This window comes from Oncorhynchus clarkii, unplaced genomic scaffold (assembly GCF_045791955.1).
Source record: "Oncorhynchus clarkii lewisi isolate Uvic-CL-2024 unplaced genomic scaffold, UVic_Ocla_1.0 unplaced_contig_2050_pilon_pilon, whole genome shotgun sequence".
NCBI classification, from domain to species: domain Eukaryota; kingdom Metazoa; phylum Chordata; class Actinopteri; order Salmoniformes; family Salmonidae; genus Oncorhynchus; species Oncorhynchus clarkii.
The window spans coordinates 135,368-152,837 of record NW_027257981.1 but is presented as its reverse complement, the minus strand read 5'-3'; the positions used below and the strand labels follow the sequence as shown (position 1 = coordinate 152,837).

The window sequence follows — 17,470 nt, the reverse complement described above, 5'->3', positions numbered from 1 at the left end:
ATACTCCACACCCCCCCTGTCCTGTCCACACCCCCCTGTCCTGTCTAAATGTTGACCTGATACTCCACACCCCCCTGTCCTGTCCACCCCCCCTGTCCTGTCTAAATGTTGACCTGATACTCCACCCCCCCCCTGTCCTGTCTAAATGTTGACCTGATACTCCACACCCCCCCTGTCCTGTCCACACCCCCCTGTCCTGTCTAAATGTTGACCTGATACTCCACCCCCCCTGTCCTGTCCACCCCCCCTGTCCTGTCTAAATGTTGACCTGATACTCCACCCCCCCCCTGTCCTGTCTAAATGTTGACCTGATACTCCACCCCCCCCTGTCCTGTCCACCCCCCCCTGTCCTTTCTAAATGTTGACCTGATACTCCACCCACCCTGTCCTGTCTAAATGTTGAACTGATACTCCACCCCCCCTGTCCTGTCCACCCCCCCTGTCCTGTCTAAATGTTGACCTGATACTCCACACCCCCCCTGTCCTGTCCACCCCCCTTGTCATGTCTAAATGTTGACCTGATACTCAACACCCCCCCTGTCCTGTCCACACCCCCTGTCCTGTCTAAATGTTGACCTGATACTCCACCCCCCCCTGTCCTGTCTAAATGTTGACCTGATACTCCACCCCCCCCTGTCCTGTCTAAATGTTGACCTGATACTCCACATCCTGTCCTGTCTAAATGTTGACCTGATACTCCACCCACCCTGTCCTGTCTAAATGTTGACCTGATACTCCACCCCACCCTGTCCTGTCCACACCCCCTGTCCTGTCTAAATGTTGACCTGATACTCCACACCCCCCCTGTCCTGTCCACACCCCCCTGTCCTGTCTAAATGTTGACCTGATACTCCACCCCCCCCTGTCCTGTCTAAATGTTGACCTGATACTCCACCCCACCCTGTCCTGTCCACCCCCCCTGTCCTGTCTAAATGTTGACCTGATACTCCACACCCCCCCTGTCCTGTCCACACCCCCTGTCCTGTCTAAAAGTTGACCTGATACTCCACACCCCCCCTGTCCTGTCCACCCCCCCTGTCCTGTCTAAATGTTGACCTGATACTCCACACCCCCCGTGTCCTGTCCCCACCCCCTGTCCTGTCTAAATGTTGACCTGATACTCCACACCCCCCCTGTCCTGTCTAAATGTTGACCTCATACTCCACACCCCCTGTCCTGTCTAAATGTTGACCTGATACTCCACACCCCCCCTGTCCTGTCCACACCCCCTGTCCTGTCTAAATGTTGACCTGATACTCCACACCCCCCCTGTCCTGTCCACACCCCCTGTCCTGTCTAAATGTTGACCTGATACTCCACACCCCCCCTGTCCTGTCTAAATGTTGACCTGATACTCCACCCCCCCCTGTCCTGGCTAAATGTTGACCTGATACTCCACCCCCCCCTGTCCTGTCTAAATGTTGACCTGATACTCCACCCCCCCTGTCCTGTCTAAATGTTGACCTCATACTCGACACCCCCCCTGTCCTGTCTAAATGTTGACCTGAAACTCCACATCCTGTCCTGTCTAAATGTTGACCTGATACTCCACACCCCCTGTCCTGTCTAAATGTTGACCTGAAACTCCACCCCCTGTCCTGTCTAAATGTTGACCTGATACTCCACACCCCCTGTCCTGTCTAAATGTTGACCTGAAACTCCACATCCTGTCCTGTCTAAATGTTGACCTGATACTCCACACCCCCCTGTCCTGTCTAAATGTTGACCTGATACTCCACAACCCCCTGTCCTGTCCACACCCCCCTGTCCTGTCTAAATGTTGACCTGATACTCCACACCCCCCTGTCCTGTCCACACCCCCCTGTCCTGTCTAAATGTTGACCTGATACTCCACACCCCCCCTGTCCTGTCTAAATGTTGACCTCATACTCCACACCCCCCCTGTCCTGTCTAAATGTTGACCTGATACTCCACCCCCCCCTGTCCTGTCTAAATGTTGACCTGATACTCCACCCCCCCTGTCCTGTCTAAATGTTGACCTCATACTTGACACCCCCCCTGTCCTGTCTAAATGTTGACCTGAAACTCCACATCCTGTCCTGTCTAAATGTTGACCTGATACTCCACACCCCCTGTCCTGTCTAAATGTTGACCTGAAACTCCACCCCCTGTCCTGTCTAAATGTTGACCTGATACTCCACACCCCCTGTCCTGTCTAAATGTTGACCTGAAACTCCACATCCTGTCCTGTCTAAATGTTGACCTGATACTCCACACCCCCCTGTCCTGTCTAAATGTTGACCTGATACTCCACACCCCCCTGTCCTGTCCACACCCCCCTGTCCTGTCTAAATGTTGACCTGATACTCCACACCCCCCTGTCCTGTCCACACCCCCCTGTCCTGTCTAAATGTTGACCTGATACTCCACACCCCCCCTGTCCTGTCTAAATGTTGACCTCATACTCCACACCCCCCCTGTCCTGTCTAAATGTTGACCTGATACTCTACACCCCCTGTACTGTCTAAATGTCTACCTTGATACTCCACGCCCCCTGTCATGTCTTATGTTCCTGTGAACAAATAAGGAGCCCACTGATTGTCAGTTCAGGATGTGGGCTCTGACCACTGATGTCATTTGTGTGCTGTGATTCGTGCAGGTGCGTCTGCTGGGTGTGGTTTCTCAGGGCCAGCCCACCTTGGTCATCATGGAGCTGATGACTAAAGGAGATCTGAAGAGCCACCTGAGGTCACTACGGGCTAAAGATGTAAGTTACCTATCCCTCATTCTGACCCCTAACCCCTCATCCTGACCCCTACCACCTAGTCACCTGAGGTAACTTTGGGCTAAAGACTTAAGTTATTTACCCCTCATCCTGTTCCCTCATCCTGACCCCTAACCCCTCATCCTAACCCCTACTGCCTGAGGTCACTAAAAATAATACAATTGTATTTATCACATGCGCTGAATACAACCTTACCTTGAAATGCTTACTTACAAGCCCTTAACCAACAATGCTGTTCAATAAATAGTTAACAAAATATAATGTAAATAGTCTGGGCGGTCATTTTGATTAGTTGTTCAGCAGTCTTATGGCTTGGGGTTAAGGAGCCTTTTGGACCTAGACTTGGCGCTCCAGTAACGTGCTGTAGCAGAGAGAACAGTCTTGATCTTGGGTGACTGGAGTTTTCAAAAAATATGGGCCTTCCTCTGACACCGCCTAATATAGAGGTCCTGGGTGGCAGGGAGCCTGGTATAGAGGTCCTGGGTGGCAGGGAGCCTGGTATAGAGGTCCTGGGTGGCAGGGAGCCTGGTGTAGAGGTCCTGGGTGGCAGGGAGCCTGGTGTAGAGGTCCTGGGTGGCAGGGAGCCTGGTGTAGAGGTCCTGGGTGGCAGGGAGCCTGATGTAGAGGTCCTGGGTGGCAGGGAGCCTGGTGTAGAGGTCCTGGGTGGCAGGGAGCCTGGTGTAGCGGTCCTGGGTGGCAGGGAGCCTGGTGTAGAGGTCCTGGGTGGCAGGGAGCCTGGTGTAGAGGTCCTGGGTGGCAGGGAGCCTGGTGTAGAGGTCCTTTAGCCTTTGTCTGGCTCACGTTGAGGAAGAGGTTGTTATCCTGGCACCACACTGCAAGGTCTCTGACCTCCTCCCTATAGGCTGTCTCATCGTTGTCTGTAATCAGGCCTACCACTGTTGTCGTCAGCAAACTTAATGATGGCGTTCGAGTCGTGGGGGACTAAACAGGAGGTGCTAAGCACGCACCCCTGTGGGGCGCCCGTGTTGAGGATCAGCGGGCAGCCCGTCAGGAAGTCCAGGATCCAGTTGCAGAGGGAGGTGTTTAGTCCCACGGTCCTTAGCTTAGTGATGAGCTTTGTGGGAACTATGGTGTTGACTTCTCACGTAAGTGTTCCTTTTGTCCACGTGTGAAAGTGCAGTGTGGAGTGAAATTGAGATTGTGTCATCTGTGGATCTGTTAGGGAGGTATGCAAATTGGAGTGGGATGATGGTGTTGACGTGAGCCATGACCAGCCTTTCAATACACTTCATGGCTGCCGATGTGAGTGCTACGGGGCGGTAGTCATTTAGGCAGGCAGGTGAATGTCAGTGAAGACACTTGCCAGTTGGTCCGTGTATGCTCTGAGTACACATCCGAGTAATCTGTCTGGCCCCGCGGACTTGTGAATGTTGACCTGTTTAAAGGTTTTGCTCACATTGGCTACGGAGAGCGTGATCACACAGTTGTCCGGAACAACTGGTGCTCTAATGCATGTTTCAGTGTTGCTTGCCTCGAAGCGAGAATAAAAGGCATTTTAATGGTCTGGTAGGCACACTTCACTGGGCAGCTCGCGGCTGGGTTTCCCTTTGTAGTCCGTAATCGCCCCACATTCGACGAGCGTCAGCTGGTATAGTAGGATTCAGTCTTAGTCCTGTATTGACTCTTTGCCTGTTTGGTGGTTCGTCTGAGGGCATATCCGGATTTCTTATAAGCATCCGGATTAGTGTCCCGCTCCTTGAAAGCAGCAGCTCTAGCTTTTAGCTCGGTGCGGATGTTGCCTGTAATCCATGGCTTCTAGTTGGGATATGTACGTACGGTCACTGGGGACAACGTCGTCGATGCTCTTATTGATGAAGCCGGTGACTGCGTTGGTATACTCCTCAATGCCATTGGATGAATCCCTGAACATATTCCAGTCTGTGCTAGCAAAACAGTCCTGTAGCGTAGCATCTGGGTCATCTGACCACTTCCGTATTGAGTGAGTCACTGGTACTTCCTGCTTTAGTTTTTGCTTGTAAGCAGGAATTATGGTCAGATTTGCCAAATGCAACACTGACTGCATCCAATTTGCTGAGTAATCACAGTGCCATCCGTTTTGTCACCAAAGCCCCATATATTACCCACCACTGCAACCTGTATGCTCTCGTTGGCTGCCCCTCGCTTCATATTCGTCACCAAACCCACTGGGTCCAGGTCATCTATAAGTCTCTGCTAGGTAAAGCCTGACCTTATCTCAGCTCACTGGTCACCATAGCAGCTCCCACCCGTAGCACGCACTCCAGCAGGTATATTTCACTGGTCACCCCCAAAGCCAATTCGTCCTTTGGTCATCTTCCTTCCAGTTCTCTGCTGCCAATGACTGGAACGAATTGCAAAAATCTGTGAAGCTGGAGACTCATATCTCCCTCACTAACGTTAAGCACCAGCTGTCAGATCAGCTCACGGATCACTGCACCTGTACATAGCCCATCTGTAAATAGCCCATCTGTAAATAGCCCATCTGTAAATAGCCCATCCAACTACCTCATCCCCATATTGTTATTTATTTTATTTTGCTCCTTTGCAGTGTCTCTACTTGCACATTCATCTTCTGCACATCTATCACTCCAGTGTTTAATTGCTAAATTGTAATTACTTCGCTACTACAGCCTATTTATTGCCTTACCTCCCTAATCTTACCTCATTTGCACACAATGTATATACACCGCTCAAAAAAATAAAGGGAACACTTAAACAACACAATGTAACTCCAAGTCAATCACACTTCTGTGAAATCAAACTGTCCACTTAGGAATCAACACTGATTGACAATAAATTTCACATGCTGTTGTGCAAATGGAATAGACAACAGGTGGAAATTATAGGCAATTAGCAAGACACCCCCAATAAAGGAGTGGTTCTGCAGGTGGGGACCACAGACCACTTCTCAGTTCCTATGCTTCCTGGCTGATGTTTTGGTCACTTTTGAATGCTGGTGGTGCTTTCACTCTAGTGGTAGCATGAGACTGAGTCTACAACCCACACAAGTGTCTCAGGTAGTGCAGCTCATCCAGGACGGCACATCAATGCGAGCTGTGACAAGAAGGTTTGCTGTGTCTGTCAGCGTAGTGTCCAGAGCATGGAGGCGCTACCAGGAGACAGGCCAGTACGTCAGGAGACGTGGAGGAGGCCGTAGGAGGGCAACAACCCAGCAGCAGGACCTCTACCTCTGCCTTTGTGCAAGGAGGAGCAGGAGGAGCACTGCCAGAGTCCTGCAAAATTACCTCCAGCAGGCCACAAATGTGCATGTGTCTGCTCAAACGGTCAGAAACAGACTCCATGAGGGTGGTATGAGGGCCCGACGTCCACAGGTGGGGGTTGTGCTTACAGCCCAACACCGTGCAGGACGTTTGACATTTGCCAGAGATCACCAAGATTGGCAAATTCGCCACTGGCGCCCTGTGCTCTTCACAGATGAAAGCAGGTTCACACTGAGCACATGTGACAGACGTGACAGTCTGGAGACACCGTGGAGAACGTTCTGCTACCTGCAACATCCTCCAGCATGACCGGTTTGGCGGTGGGTCAGTCATGGTGTGGGGTGGCATTTCTTTGGGGGGCCGCACAGCCCTCCATGTGCTCGCCAGAGGTAGCCTGACTGCCATTAGGTACCGAGATGAGATCCTCAGACCTCTTGTGAGACCATATGCTGATGCGGTTGGCCCTGGGTTCCTCCTAATGCAAGACTATGCTAGACCTCATGTGGCTGGAGTGTGTCAGCAGTTCCTGCAAGAGGAAGGCATTGATGCTATGGACTGGCCCGCCCGTTCCCCAGACCTGAATCCAATTGAGCACATCTGAGACATCATGTCTCGCTCTATCCACCAACTCCACGTTCTACCACAGACTGTCCAGGAGTTGGCGGATGCTTTAGTCCAGGTCTGGGAGGAGATCCATCAGGAGACCATCTGCCACCTCATCAGGAGCATGCCCAGGTCATACAGGCACGTGTAGGCCACACACACTACTGAGCCTCATTTTGACTTGTTTTAAGGACATTACATCAGAGCTGGATCAGCCTGTAGTGTGGTTAGCCACTTTAATTTTGAGTGACTCCAAATCCAGACCTCCATGGGTTGATAAATTTGATTTCCATTGATAATTTTTGTGTGATTTTGTTGTCAACACATTCAGCACATGTAAAGAAAAAAGTATTTAATAAGAATATTTCATTCATTCAGATCTAGGATGTGTTATTTTAGTGTTCCCTTTATTTTTTTGAGCAGTGTATATCTTTTTTCCTATTGCGTTATTGACTGTTCTGTGTATCCCATGTGTAACTCTGTGTTGTCTGTGTCGAACTGCTTTGCTTTATCTTGACCAGGTCGCAGTTGTAAATGAGAACTTGTTCTCAACTGGCCTACCTGGTTAAATAAAGGTGTTCTCAACTGGCCTACCTGGTTAAATAAAGGTCAATAAAAACAATGTAAAAAGAAACTCTACCTCTGGTGAGTAATATCTCGAGACTTCCGTAATATTAGACATCGCGCACCAGCTGTAATTGACAAGTAGACACACACCACCCCTCGTCTTACCAGACTAAGCTGTTCTGTCCTGCTGATGCACGGAAAACCCAGCACACTGAATATTATCCTTATCAGTGTCGTCATTCAGCCACGCCTCGGTGAAACATAAGATATTACAGTTTTTAATGTCCTGTTGGTAGGACAATCTTGAACAGAGTTTATCCAGTTTATTCTCCAGAGATTTTACGTTCGCTAATAGAAAGGACGGTGGAGGCGGGTTACCCACTCGCTTACGAATCCTCACAAGGCACCCTGAACTACATCCCCTGTATCTCCATCTTTTCTTCACGCGAGTGACAGGGATTTGGGCCTGGTCTGGGAGAAACAGTATATCCTTCGCGTCCGACTCATTAAATTAAAGATCTTTGTCCAGTTTGAGGTGAGTAATTACTGTTCTGCTATCCAGAAGCTCTTTCCGGTCTTACGAGACGGTAGCATCAACATTATTCTCAAAATAAGTTACAAACAATGCGAAAAAACACACAATTGCTTAGGAGCCTGTAAACCGGCAGCCATCCCCTCCGACGCCATTGCGTGACAGGCCCTTACATTACCTAGCCCTACTCTACACCCTAACCCTTCAATACCTCATCCGATCTCCCGACCTGAACCTTCCTATTCTGTCCTCTACCGTACCCACCTCAGCTCCCACATGGACTCTAACCTCCTCTCTCTCCTCCCCTACAGCCGTCCCAGTCCTACAGTCTCAACCTCCCTCCTCTAAAGGAGATTATTCAGATGGACTCTAACCTCCTTTCTCTCCTCTCCTCCCCTACAGCTGTCCCAGTCCTACAGTCTCAACCTCCCTCCTCTGAAGAAGATTATTCAGATGGACTCTGACCTCCTCTCTCTCCTCCCAACAGCCGTCCCAGTCCTACAGTCTCAACCTCCCTCCTCTGAAGAAGATTATTCAGATGGACTCTAACCTCCTCTCTCTCCTCTCTCCTCCCGACAGCCGCCCCAGTCCTACAGTCTCAACCTCCCTCCTCTGAAGAAGATTATTCAGATGGACTCTAACCTCCTCTCTCTCCTCTCTCCTCCCGACAGCCGTCCCAGTCCTACAGTCTCAACCTCCCTCCTCTAAAGGAGATTATTCAGATGGACTCTAACCTCCTCTCTCTCCTCCCCTACAGCCGTCCCAGTCCTACAGTCTCAACCTCCCTCCTCTAAAGGAGATTATTCAGATGGACTCTAACCTCCTCTCTCTCCTCTCCTCCCCTACAGCTGTCCCAGTCCTACAGTCTCAACCTCCCTCCTCTAAAGGAGATTATTCAGATGGACTCTAACCTGCTCTCTCTCCTCCCCTACAGCTGTCCCAGTCCTACAGTCTCAACCTCCCTCCTCTGAAGGAGATTATTCAGATGGACTCTAACCTGCTCTCTCTCCTCCCCTACAGCCGTCCCAGTCCTACAATCTCAACCTCCCTCCTCTAAAGGAGATTATTCAGATGGACTCTAACCTCCTCTCTCTCCTCCCGACAGCCGTCCCAGTCCTACAGTCTCAACCTCCCTCCTCTGAAGAAGATTATTCAGATGGCTGGGGAGATAGCTGACGGGATGTCTTATCTCAACGCTAACAAGTTTGTCCACAGAGACCTGGCCGCCAGGAACTGTATGGTGGCAGACGACTACACCGTCAAGATAGGTGGTAAGAACAGACAGACTTCCTACTAAAGAATTACAATTCTATTAGACTTGTAATTTAGCCTCGTATATTGATGTGGACAGTGTTTTTCTACGTGCATGTTAAGTCATTCTTCCCTGTGTGTGAGTAGATTTTGGTATGACCAGAGACATCTATGAGACAGACTACTACCGTAAAGGAGGAAAGGGGTTGCTGCCGGTCCGATGGATGTCCCCCGAGTCCCTTAAAGATGGAGTGTTCACCACCACCTCTGATGTCTGGTAACTGCACCATTCAACCATTCACCTTCTCATTTCAATGAGGATGGAGCAATTTATTTCACTTCCAGGAGGGACTACATTTAAAAGGAATGGAGCCAACCTTGTAGAAGAGCCTGAACCCCTCTCTCCATGTGGTCCCCTCTTGGGAAGCCATTTAGCCTGCTGTTTTGAGAGGGAGTGGAACACAAGTCCCATTCCAGCTTCTGTCTGTCTGTTTAAAGCAGAGCTGGCCAGTAGGTCTCACTACCGTTTATATAAACAGTACACTACTACAGCACACTACAGTAAATATCTCTTCTCTACATTACTCCTCCAGTAACTCCTCTGCATTACTCCTCTCCTCCAGTAACTCCTCTATATTACTCCTCTCCTCCAGTAACTCCTCTACATTACTCCTCTCCTCCAGTAACTCCTCTATATTACTCCTCCAGTAACTCCTCTACATTACTCCTCTCCTCCAGTAACTCCTCTACATTACTCCTCTCCTCCAGTAACTCCTCTACATTACTCCTCTCCTCCAGTAACTCCTCTGCATTACTCCTCTCCTCCAGTAACTCCTCTATATTACTCCTCTCCCCCAGTAACTCCTCTACATTACTCCTCTCCCCCAGTAACTCCTCTACATTACTCCTCTCCTCCAGTAACTCCTCTATATTACTCCTCTCCTCCAGTAACTCCTCTATATTACTCCTCTCCTCCAGTAACTCCTCTACATTACTCCTCTCCTCCAGTAACTCCTCTACATTACTCCTCTCCTCCAGTAACTCCTCTACATTACTCCTCTCCTCCAGTAACTCCTCTATATTACTCCTCTCCTCCAGTAACTCCTCTATATTACTCCTCTCCTCCAGTAACTCCTCTACATTACTCCTCTCCTCCAGTAACTCCTCTGCATTACTCCTCTCCTCCAGTAACTCCTCTATATTACTCCTCTCCTCCAGTAACTCCTCTACATTACTCCTCTCCTCCAGTAACTCCTCTACATTACTCCTCCAGTAACTCCTCTGCATTACTCCTCTCCTCCAGTAACTCCTCTACATTACTCCTGTCCTCCAGTAACTCCTCTACATTACTCCTCTCCTCCAGTAACTTCTCTACATTACTCCTCTACATTACTCCTGTCCTCAAGTAACTCCTCTACATTACTCCTCTCCTCCAGTAACTCCTCTGCATTACTCCTCTCCTCCAGTAACTCCTCTGCATTACTCCTCTCCTCCAGTAACTTCTCTACATTACTCCTCTCCTCCAGTAACTCCTCTACATTACTCCTCTCCTCCAGTAACTCCTCTGCATTACTCCTCTCCTCCAGTAACTCCTCTACATTACTCCTCTCCTCCAGTATCTTCTCTATATTACTCCTCTCCTCCAGTAACTCCTCTACATTACTCCTGTCCTCCAGTAACTCCTCTACATTACTCCTGTCCTCCAGTAACTCCTCTACATTACTCCTCTCCTCCAGTAACTCCTCTGCATTACTCCTCTCCTCCAGTAACTCCTCTGCATTACTCCTCTCCTCCAGTAACTCCTCTACATTACTCCTGTCCTCCAGTAACTCCTCTACATTACTCCTCTCCTCCAGTAACTTCTCTACATTACTCCTCTACATTACTCCTCTCCTCCAGTAACTCCTCTACATTACTCCTGTCCTCCAGTAACTCCTCTACATTACTCCTCTCCTCCAGTAACATCTCTACATTACTCCTCCAGTAACTCCTCTGCATTACTCCTCTCCTCCAGTAACTTCTCTACATTACTCCTCTCCTCCAGTAACTCCTCTACATTACTCCTCTCCTCCAGTAACTCCTCTGCATTACTCCTCTCCTCCAGTAACTCCTCTACATTACTCCTCTCCTCTAGTAACTCCTCTGCATTACTCCTCTCCTCCAGTAACTCCTCTATATTACTCCTCTCCTCTAGTAACTTCTCTACATTTCTCCTCTTTTCTTCATGTCCTCCAGGGCTTGAGGACTGGGGAGGGGGAGTCTGGGGGGACCAATAGGGGAGTGGGTAGCTTTAACGGTCCTCTTAATGCTGATTGTTTCTTGTGAGAAGGAAACGACCCGACACTACGACGCGACACTCTCCCTGGCCAGATTACAGAGCGGACCCAGAAAATACACGCATACACCTCTGATCACACACACTTCCTCTCTCTCACACACACACACACACACACACACACACACACACGCGTGTAGGGTCAGGGTGTATAGGGTGTGTAGGGTCATGGTGTGTGGGGTGTTTAGGGTCAGCGTGTATAGGGTGTGTAGGGTCAGCGTGTATAGGGTGTGTAGGGTCAGGGTGTGTAGGGTGTATCGAGTCATGGTTTATAGCATGTGTAGTGCTATGGTGTATAGGGTCAGGGTGTATAGGGTCATGGTGTATAGGGTCATGGTGTATAGGGTCAGGGTGTATAGGGTCATGGTGTATAGGGTCAGGGTGTATAGGGTGTGTAGTGTCATGATGTGTAGGGTCAGGGTTTATGGTGTATAGTGTCAGGGTGTGTATAGGGTGTATAGGGTCAGGGTGTATAGGGTCAGGGTGTATAGGGTCATGGTGTATAGGGTCAGGGTGTATAGGGTCAGGGTGTATAGGGTCAGGGTGTATAGGGTGTGTAGTGTCATGATGTGTAGTGTCAGGGTGTATTGGGTGTGTATAGGGTGTGTAGGGTCAGGGTGTATAGGGTCATGGTGTATAGGGTCGTGGTGTATAGGGTCATGGTGTGTAGAGTCATGCTGTATATGGTGGTCATGGTGTATAGAGTAATGTTTTATAGCATGTGTAGTGCTATGGTGTACAGGGTCATGGTGTACAGGGTCATGCTGTATATGGTGGTCATGCTGTGTAGGGTCATGGTGTATAGGGTCAGGGTGTATAGGGTGTGTAGTGTCATGATGTGTTGGGTCAGGGTGTATGGTGTATAGTGTCAGGGTGTATTGGGTGTGTATAGGGTGTGTGGGGTCAGGGTGTATAGGGTCAGGGTGTATAGGGTCATGGTGTATAGGGTCACGGTGTATAGGGTGTATAGGGTCATGGTGTGTAGGGTGTATAGGGTCAGGGTGTATAGGGTCATGGTGTGTAGGGTGTATAGGGTCAGGGTGTATAGGGTCATGATGTGTAGTGTGTAGGGTCATGGTGTGTAGGGTCATGGTGTGTAGGGTGTATCGAGTCATGGTTTATAGCATGTGTAGTGCTATGGTGTATAGGGTCATGGTGTATAGGGTCATGGTGTATAGGGTCATGGTGTATAGGGTCAGGGTGTATAGGGTGTGTAGTGTCATGATGTGTAGGGTCAGGGTTTATGGTGTATAGTGTCAGGGTGTGTATAGGGTGTATAGGGTCAGGGTGTATAGGGTCAGGGTGTATAGGGTCAGGGTGTATAGGGTCATGGTGTATAGGGTCAGGGTGTATAGGGTCATGGTGTATAGGGTCATGGTGTGTAGGGTCATGGTGTGTAGGGTCAGGGTGTGTAGGGTCAGGGTGTATAGGGTCATGGTGTGTAGGGTCATGGTGTGTATGGTCATGGTGTATAGGGTGTGTAGGGTCATGGTGTGTAGGGTCATGGTGTACAGGGTGTGTAGGGTCAGGGTGTATAGGGTCATGGTGTATATCAAATCAAATCAAATGTATTTAAATAGCCCTTCGTACATCAGCTGATATCTCAAAGTGCTGTACAGAAACCCAGCCTAAAACCCCAAACAGCAAGCAATGCAGGTGTAGAAGCACGGTGGCTAGGAAAAACTCCCTAGAAAGGCCAAAACCTAGGAAGAAACCTAGAGAGGAACCAGGCTATGTGGGGTGGCCAGTCCTCTTCTGGCTGTGCCGGGTGGAGATTATAACAGAACATGGCCAAGATGTTCAAATGTTCATAAATGACCAGCATGGTTGAATAATAATAAGGCAGAACAGTTGAAACTGGAGCAGCAGCACGGCCAGGTGGACTGGGGACAGCAAGGAGTCATCATGTCAGGTAGTCCTGGGGCATGGTCCTAGGGCTCAGGTCCTCCGAGAGAGAGAAAGAAAGAGAGAAGGAGAGAATTAGAGAACGCACACTTAGATTCACACAGGACACCGAATAGGACAGGAGAAGTACTGACCCTAGCCCCTAGCCCCCCGACACATAAACTACTGCAGCATAAATACTGGAGGCTGAGACAGGAGGGGTCAGGAGACACTGTGGCCCCATCCGAGGACACCCCTCCTAGGGTCATGGTGTGTAGGGTCTGGGTGTATAGTTTGTATAGGGTGTGTAGGGTCAGGGTGTATAGGGTCAGGGTGTATAGTGTCATGGTGTATAGGTTCAGGGTGTGTAGGGTCATGGTGTATATGGTGTGTAGGGTCCGGGTGTATAGGATATGTAGGGTTAGAGTGTATAGTGTAATGCTATGTAGGGTCAGGGTGTGTAGGTTTAGGGTGTGTATAGGGTATGTAGGGTTAGGGTGTATAGTTTCAGGGTGTATAGGGTCTGGATGTGTAGGGTCATGGTGTGTAGGGTCATGGTGTGTAGAGTCAGGGTGTATAGTGTCATGGTGTGTAGGGTGTATAGGGTCAGGGTGTATAGTGTCATGGTGTGTAGGGTCAGGGTTTGTAGGGTGTATAGGGTCAGGGTGTGTAGGGTCATGGTGTGTAGGGTGTTAGGGTCATGGTCTGTAGGGTCATGGTGTGTAGGGTCATGGTGTATAGGGTCAGTGTGTGTAGGGTCAGTGTGTGTGGGATCAGGGTGTGTAGGGTCAGTGTGTGTAGGATCAGGGTGTGATAGGTTTAGGGTGTAAAGTTTCAGGGTGTATAGGGTATGTAGGGTTAAGGTATATAGGGTCATGGTATATAGGATACGTAGGGTTAGGGTGTGTAGGTTTAGGGTGTAAAGTTTTAGGGTGCATAGGGTATGTAGGATTAAGGTGTATAGTTTCAGGGTATATAGGGTCTGGGTGTGTAGGGTGTATAGGGTCATGGTGTATAGGGTCATGCTGTATAGTGTCATGGTGTGTAGGGTCATGGTGTGTAGTGTCATGGTGTGCAGGGTGTATAGGGTCAGGGTGTATAGTGTCATGGTGTGTAGGTTTTACAGGGTCATGGTGTGTAGGGTGTGTAGGGTCATGGTGTGTAGGGTCTTGGTGTATAGGGTCAGGGTCAGGGTGTGTAGAGTCATGTGTGTAGGGTCATGGTGTATAGGGTCAGGGTGTGTAGGGTCATGGTGTGTAGGGTGTATAGGGTCATGGTATGTAGGGTCAGTGTGTGTAGGGTCAGTGTGTGTGGGATCAGGGTGTGTAGGGTCAGTGTGTGTAGGATCAGGGTGTGATGGGTGTATAGGGTCATGGTGTATAGGGTGTGTAGGGTCAGGGTGTATAGGATATGTAGGTTTAGGGTGTAAAGTTTCAGGGTGTATAGGGTATGTAGGGTTAAGGTGTATAGGGTCATGGTATATAGGATATGTAGGGTTAGGGTGTGTAGGTTTAGGGTGTAAAGTTTCAGGGTGCATAGGGTATGTAGGATTAAGGTGTATAGTTTCAGGGTATATAGGGTCTGGGTGTGTAGGGTGTATAGGGTCATGGTGTGTAGGGTCATGGTGTGTAGGGTCATGGTGTGTAGTGTCATGGTGTGTAGGGTCATGGTGTATAGTGTCATGGTGTATAGGGGCAGGTGTGTAGTGTCATGGTGTGTAGGGTGTATAGGGTCATGGTGTGTAGGGTCTAGGGTCAGGGTGTGTAGGGTCATGGTGTGTAGGGTGTGTAGGGTCATGGTGTGTAGGGTCATGGTGTATAGGGTCAGGGTGTGTAGGGTCATGGTGTGTAGGGTGTATAGGGTCATGGTGTGTATGGTCATGGTGTATAGGGTGTGTAGGGTCATGGTGTGTAGGGTCATGGTGTGTAGGGTCATGGTGTGTAGGGTCATGATGTATAGGGTCATGATGTATAGGGTCATGGTGTATAGGGTCAGGGTGTATAGGGTCAGGGTGTGTAGGGTCTGGATGTGTAGGGTGTATAGGGTCAGGGTGTATAGTGTCATGGTGTGTAGGTTTTATAGGGTCATGGTGTGTAGGGTGTGTAGGGTCATGGTGTGTAGGGTCATGGTGTGTAGGGTGTTTAGGGTCATGGTGTGTAGGGTGTATAGGGTCAGGGTGTATAGTGTCATGGTGTGTAGGTTTTATAGGGTCATGGTGTGTAGGGTCATGGTGTGTAGGGTCATGGTGTGTAGGGTGTTTAGGGTCATGGTGTGTAGGGTCTTGGTGTATAGGGTCAGGGTGTGTAGAGTCATGTGTGTAGGGTCAGGGTGTGTAGGATCAGGGTGTGTAGGGTCAGGGTGTGTAGGGTCATGGTGTGTAGGTTCATGGTGTGTAGGGCCAGGGTGTATAGGGTGTGTAGGGTCATGTTGTCATGGTGTATAGGGTGTGTAGGGTCATGGTGTATAGGGTTAGGGTGTGTAGGGTGTATAACCCTGTCTCCTCTCTCTCTGCAGGTCTTTTGGGGTGGTGTTATGGGAGATAGCCACACTAGCAGAGCAGCCCTACCAGGTCATGGTGTGTAGGGTCAGGGTGTGTAGGTTGTAGGGTGTATAACCCTGTCTCCTCTCTCTCTGCAGGTCTTTTGGGGTGGTGTTATGGGAGATAGCCACACTAGCAGAGCAGCCCTACCAGGGGATGTCCAATGAGCAGGTGCTGCACTTCGTTATGGATGGAGGACTGCTAGACAAACCAGACAACTGCCCTGACATGCTGTGAGTTACACACGCACACACACACCTGGGTGTCCGTTAGCCCGGTATATCTGGATTTTTGCCCCAAAAAATTGAAAAGCCGATAAATAAAATTGGTGCTGGCCAATTGTCCGGGGGAAGAAAAATCCTTTTGCGAAATAATGTTTTTTAGTCCATTGATGGAAATACCATTCGATGGAAATAATGCTTTTTAGTCCATTGATGGAAATACCATTCGATGGAAATATATTTGACCGGTCAGGCTTATCGGTATGTAGGTTACTTTGCATAATTTTGTGGAATTAGATTGGTGCGTGTGTACAGTATATTCCCTGGACCACCTCCTCCCCCTCTCCCTGGACCACCTCTTCTCCCTGGACCACCACCACCATCTCCTCTCCCTGGACCTCCTTCTCTCCCTGGACCTCCTTCTCTCCCTGGACCACCACCTCCTTCTCTCCCTGGACCTCCTTCTCTCCCTGGACCACCTCCTCCTCCTCTCCCTGGACCACCTCCTTCTCTCCCTGGACCACCTCCTTCTCTCCCTGGACCACCTCCTTCTCTCCCTGGACCTCCTTCTCTCCCTGGACCACCACCTCCTTCTCTCCCTGGACCACCTCCTCCTCTCCCTGGACCTCCTCCTCCTCCTCTCCCTGGACCACCTCCTTCTCTCCCTGGACCTCCTTCTCTCCCTGGACCTCCTCCTCTCCCTGGACCACCTCCTCCTCTCCCTGGACCTCCTTCTCTCCCTGGACCTCCTTCTCTCCCTGGACCTCCTTCTCTCCCTGGACCACCACCTCCTCTCCCTGGACCTCCTTCTCTCCCTGGACCTCCTTCTCTCCCTGGACCTCCTTCTCTCCCTGGACCACCTCCTCCTCTCCCTGGACGACCTCCTCTCCCTGGACCACCTCCTTCTCCCTGTGCCTTCTCTTTGGGGGTCTGCCAGTCCGGTAGCCTGTTAGGTTTCAGCAGCTTGGGGCTCTGCCAGTCCGGTAGCCTGTTAGGTCTCAGCAGCATGGGGCTCTGCCAGTCCGGTAGCCTGTTCAGCCTGTTAGGTTTCAGCAGCTTGGGGCTCTGCCAGTCCGGTAGTCTGTTCAGCCTGTTAGGTTTCAGCAGCTTGGGGCTCTGCCAGTCCGGTAGTCTGTTAGGTTTCAGCAGCTTGGGGCTCTGCCAGTCCGGTAGCCTGTTCAGCCTGTTAGGTTTCAGCAGCTTGGGGCTCTGCCAGTCCGGTAGTCTGTTAGGTTTCAGCAGCGTGGGGCTCTGCCAGTCCGGTAGCCTGTTGGTTTCAGCAGCTTGGGGCTCTGCCAGTCCGGTAGTCTGTTAGGTTTCAGCAGCTTGGGGCTCTGCCAGTCCGGTAGCCTGTTAGGTTTCAGCAGATTGGGGCTCTGCCAGTCCGGTACTCTGTTCAGCCTGTTAGGTCTCAGCAGCTTGGGGCTCTGCCAGTCCGGTAGCCTGTTCAGCCTGTTAGGTTTCATCAGATTGGGGCTCTGCTCTATTGACTGGAGGCTGTAATGTCTAGTATACTGCCATCTATTGACTGGAGGATGTAATGTCTAGTATACTGCCATCTATTGACTGGA

At 50.1% G+C, this 17,470-nt stretch overlaps 1 protein-coding gene across 1 annotated transcript in view; it reads left to right on the top strand.

Annotated features, from left to right (window-relative positions):
• LOC139394389 (insulin-like growth factor 1 receptor) overlaps positions 1 to 17,470 on the top strand; it is a 109,117-nt gene that overhangs the window by 89,136 nt on the left and 2,511 nt on the right. The window contains exons 18-21 of the mRNA XM_071142443.1: positions 2,621 to 2,728; positions 8,775 to 8,940; positions 9,068 to 9,197; positions 15,777 to 15,911. Of these exons, the coding sequence (XP_070998544.1) occupies positions 2,621 to 2,728; positions 8,775 to 8,940; positions 9,068 to 9,197; positions 15,777 to 15,911 (539 nt within the window). The remainder of the gene's footprint in view (positions 1 to 2,620; positions 2,729 to 8,774; positions 8,941 to 9,067; positions 9,198 to 15,776; positions 15,912 to 17,470) is intronic.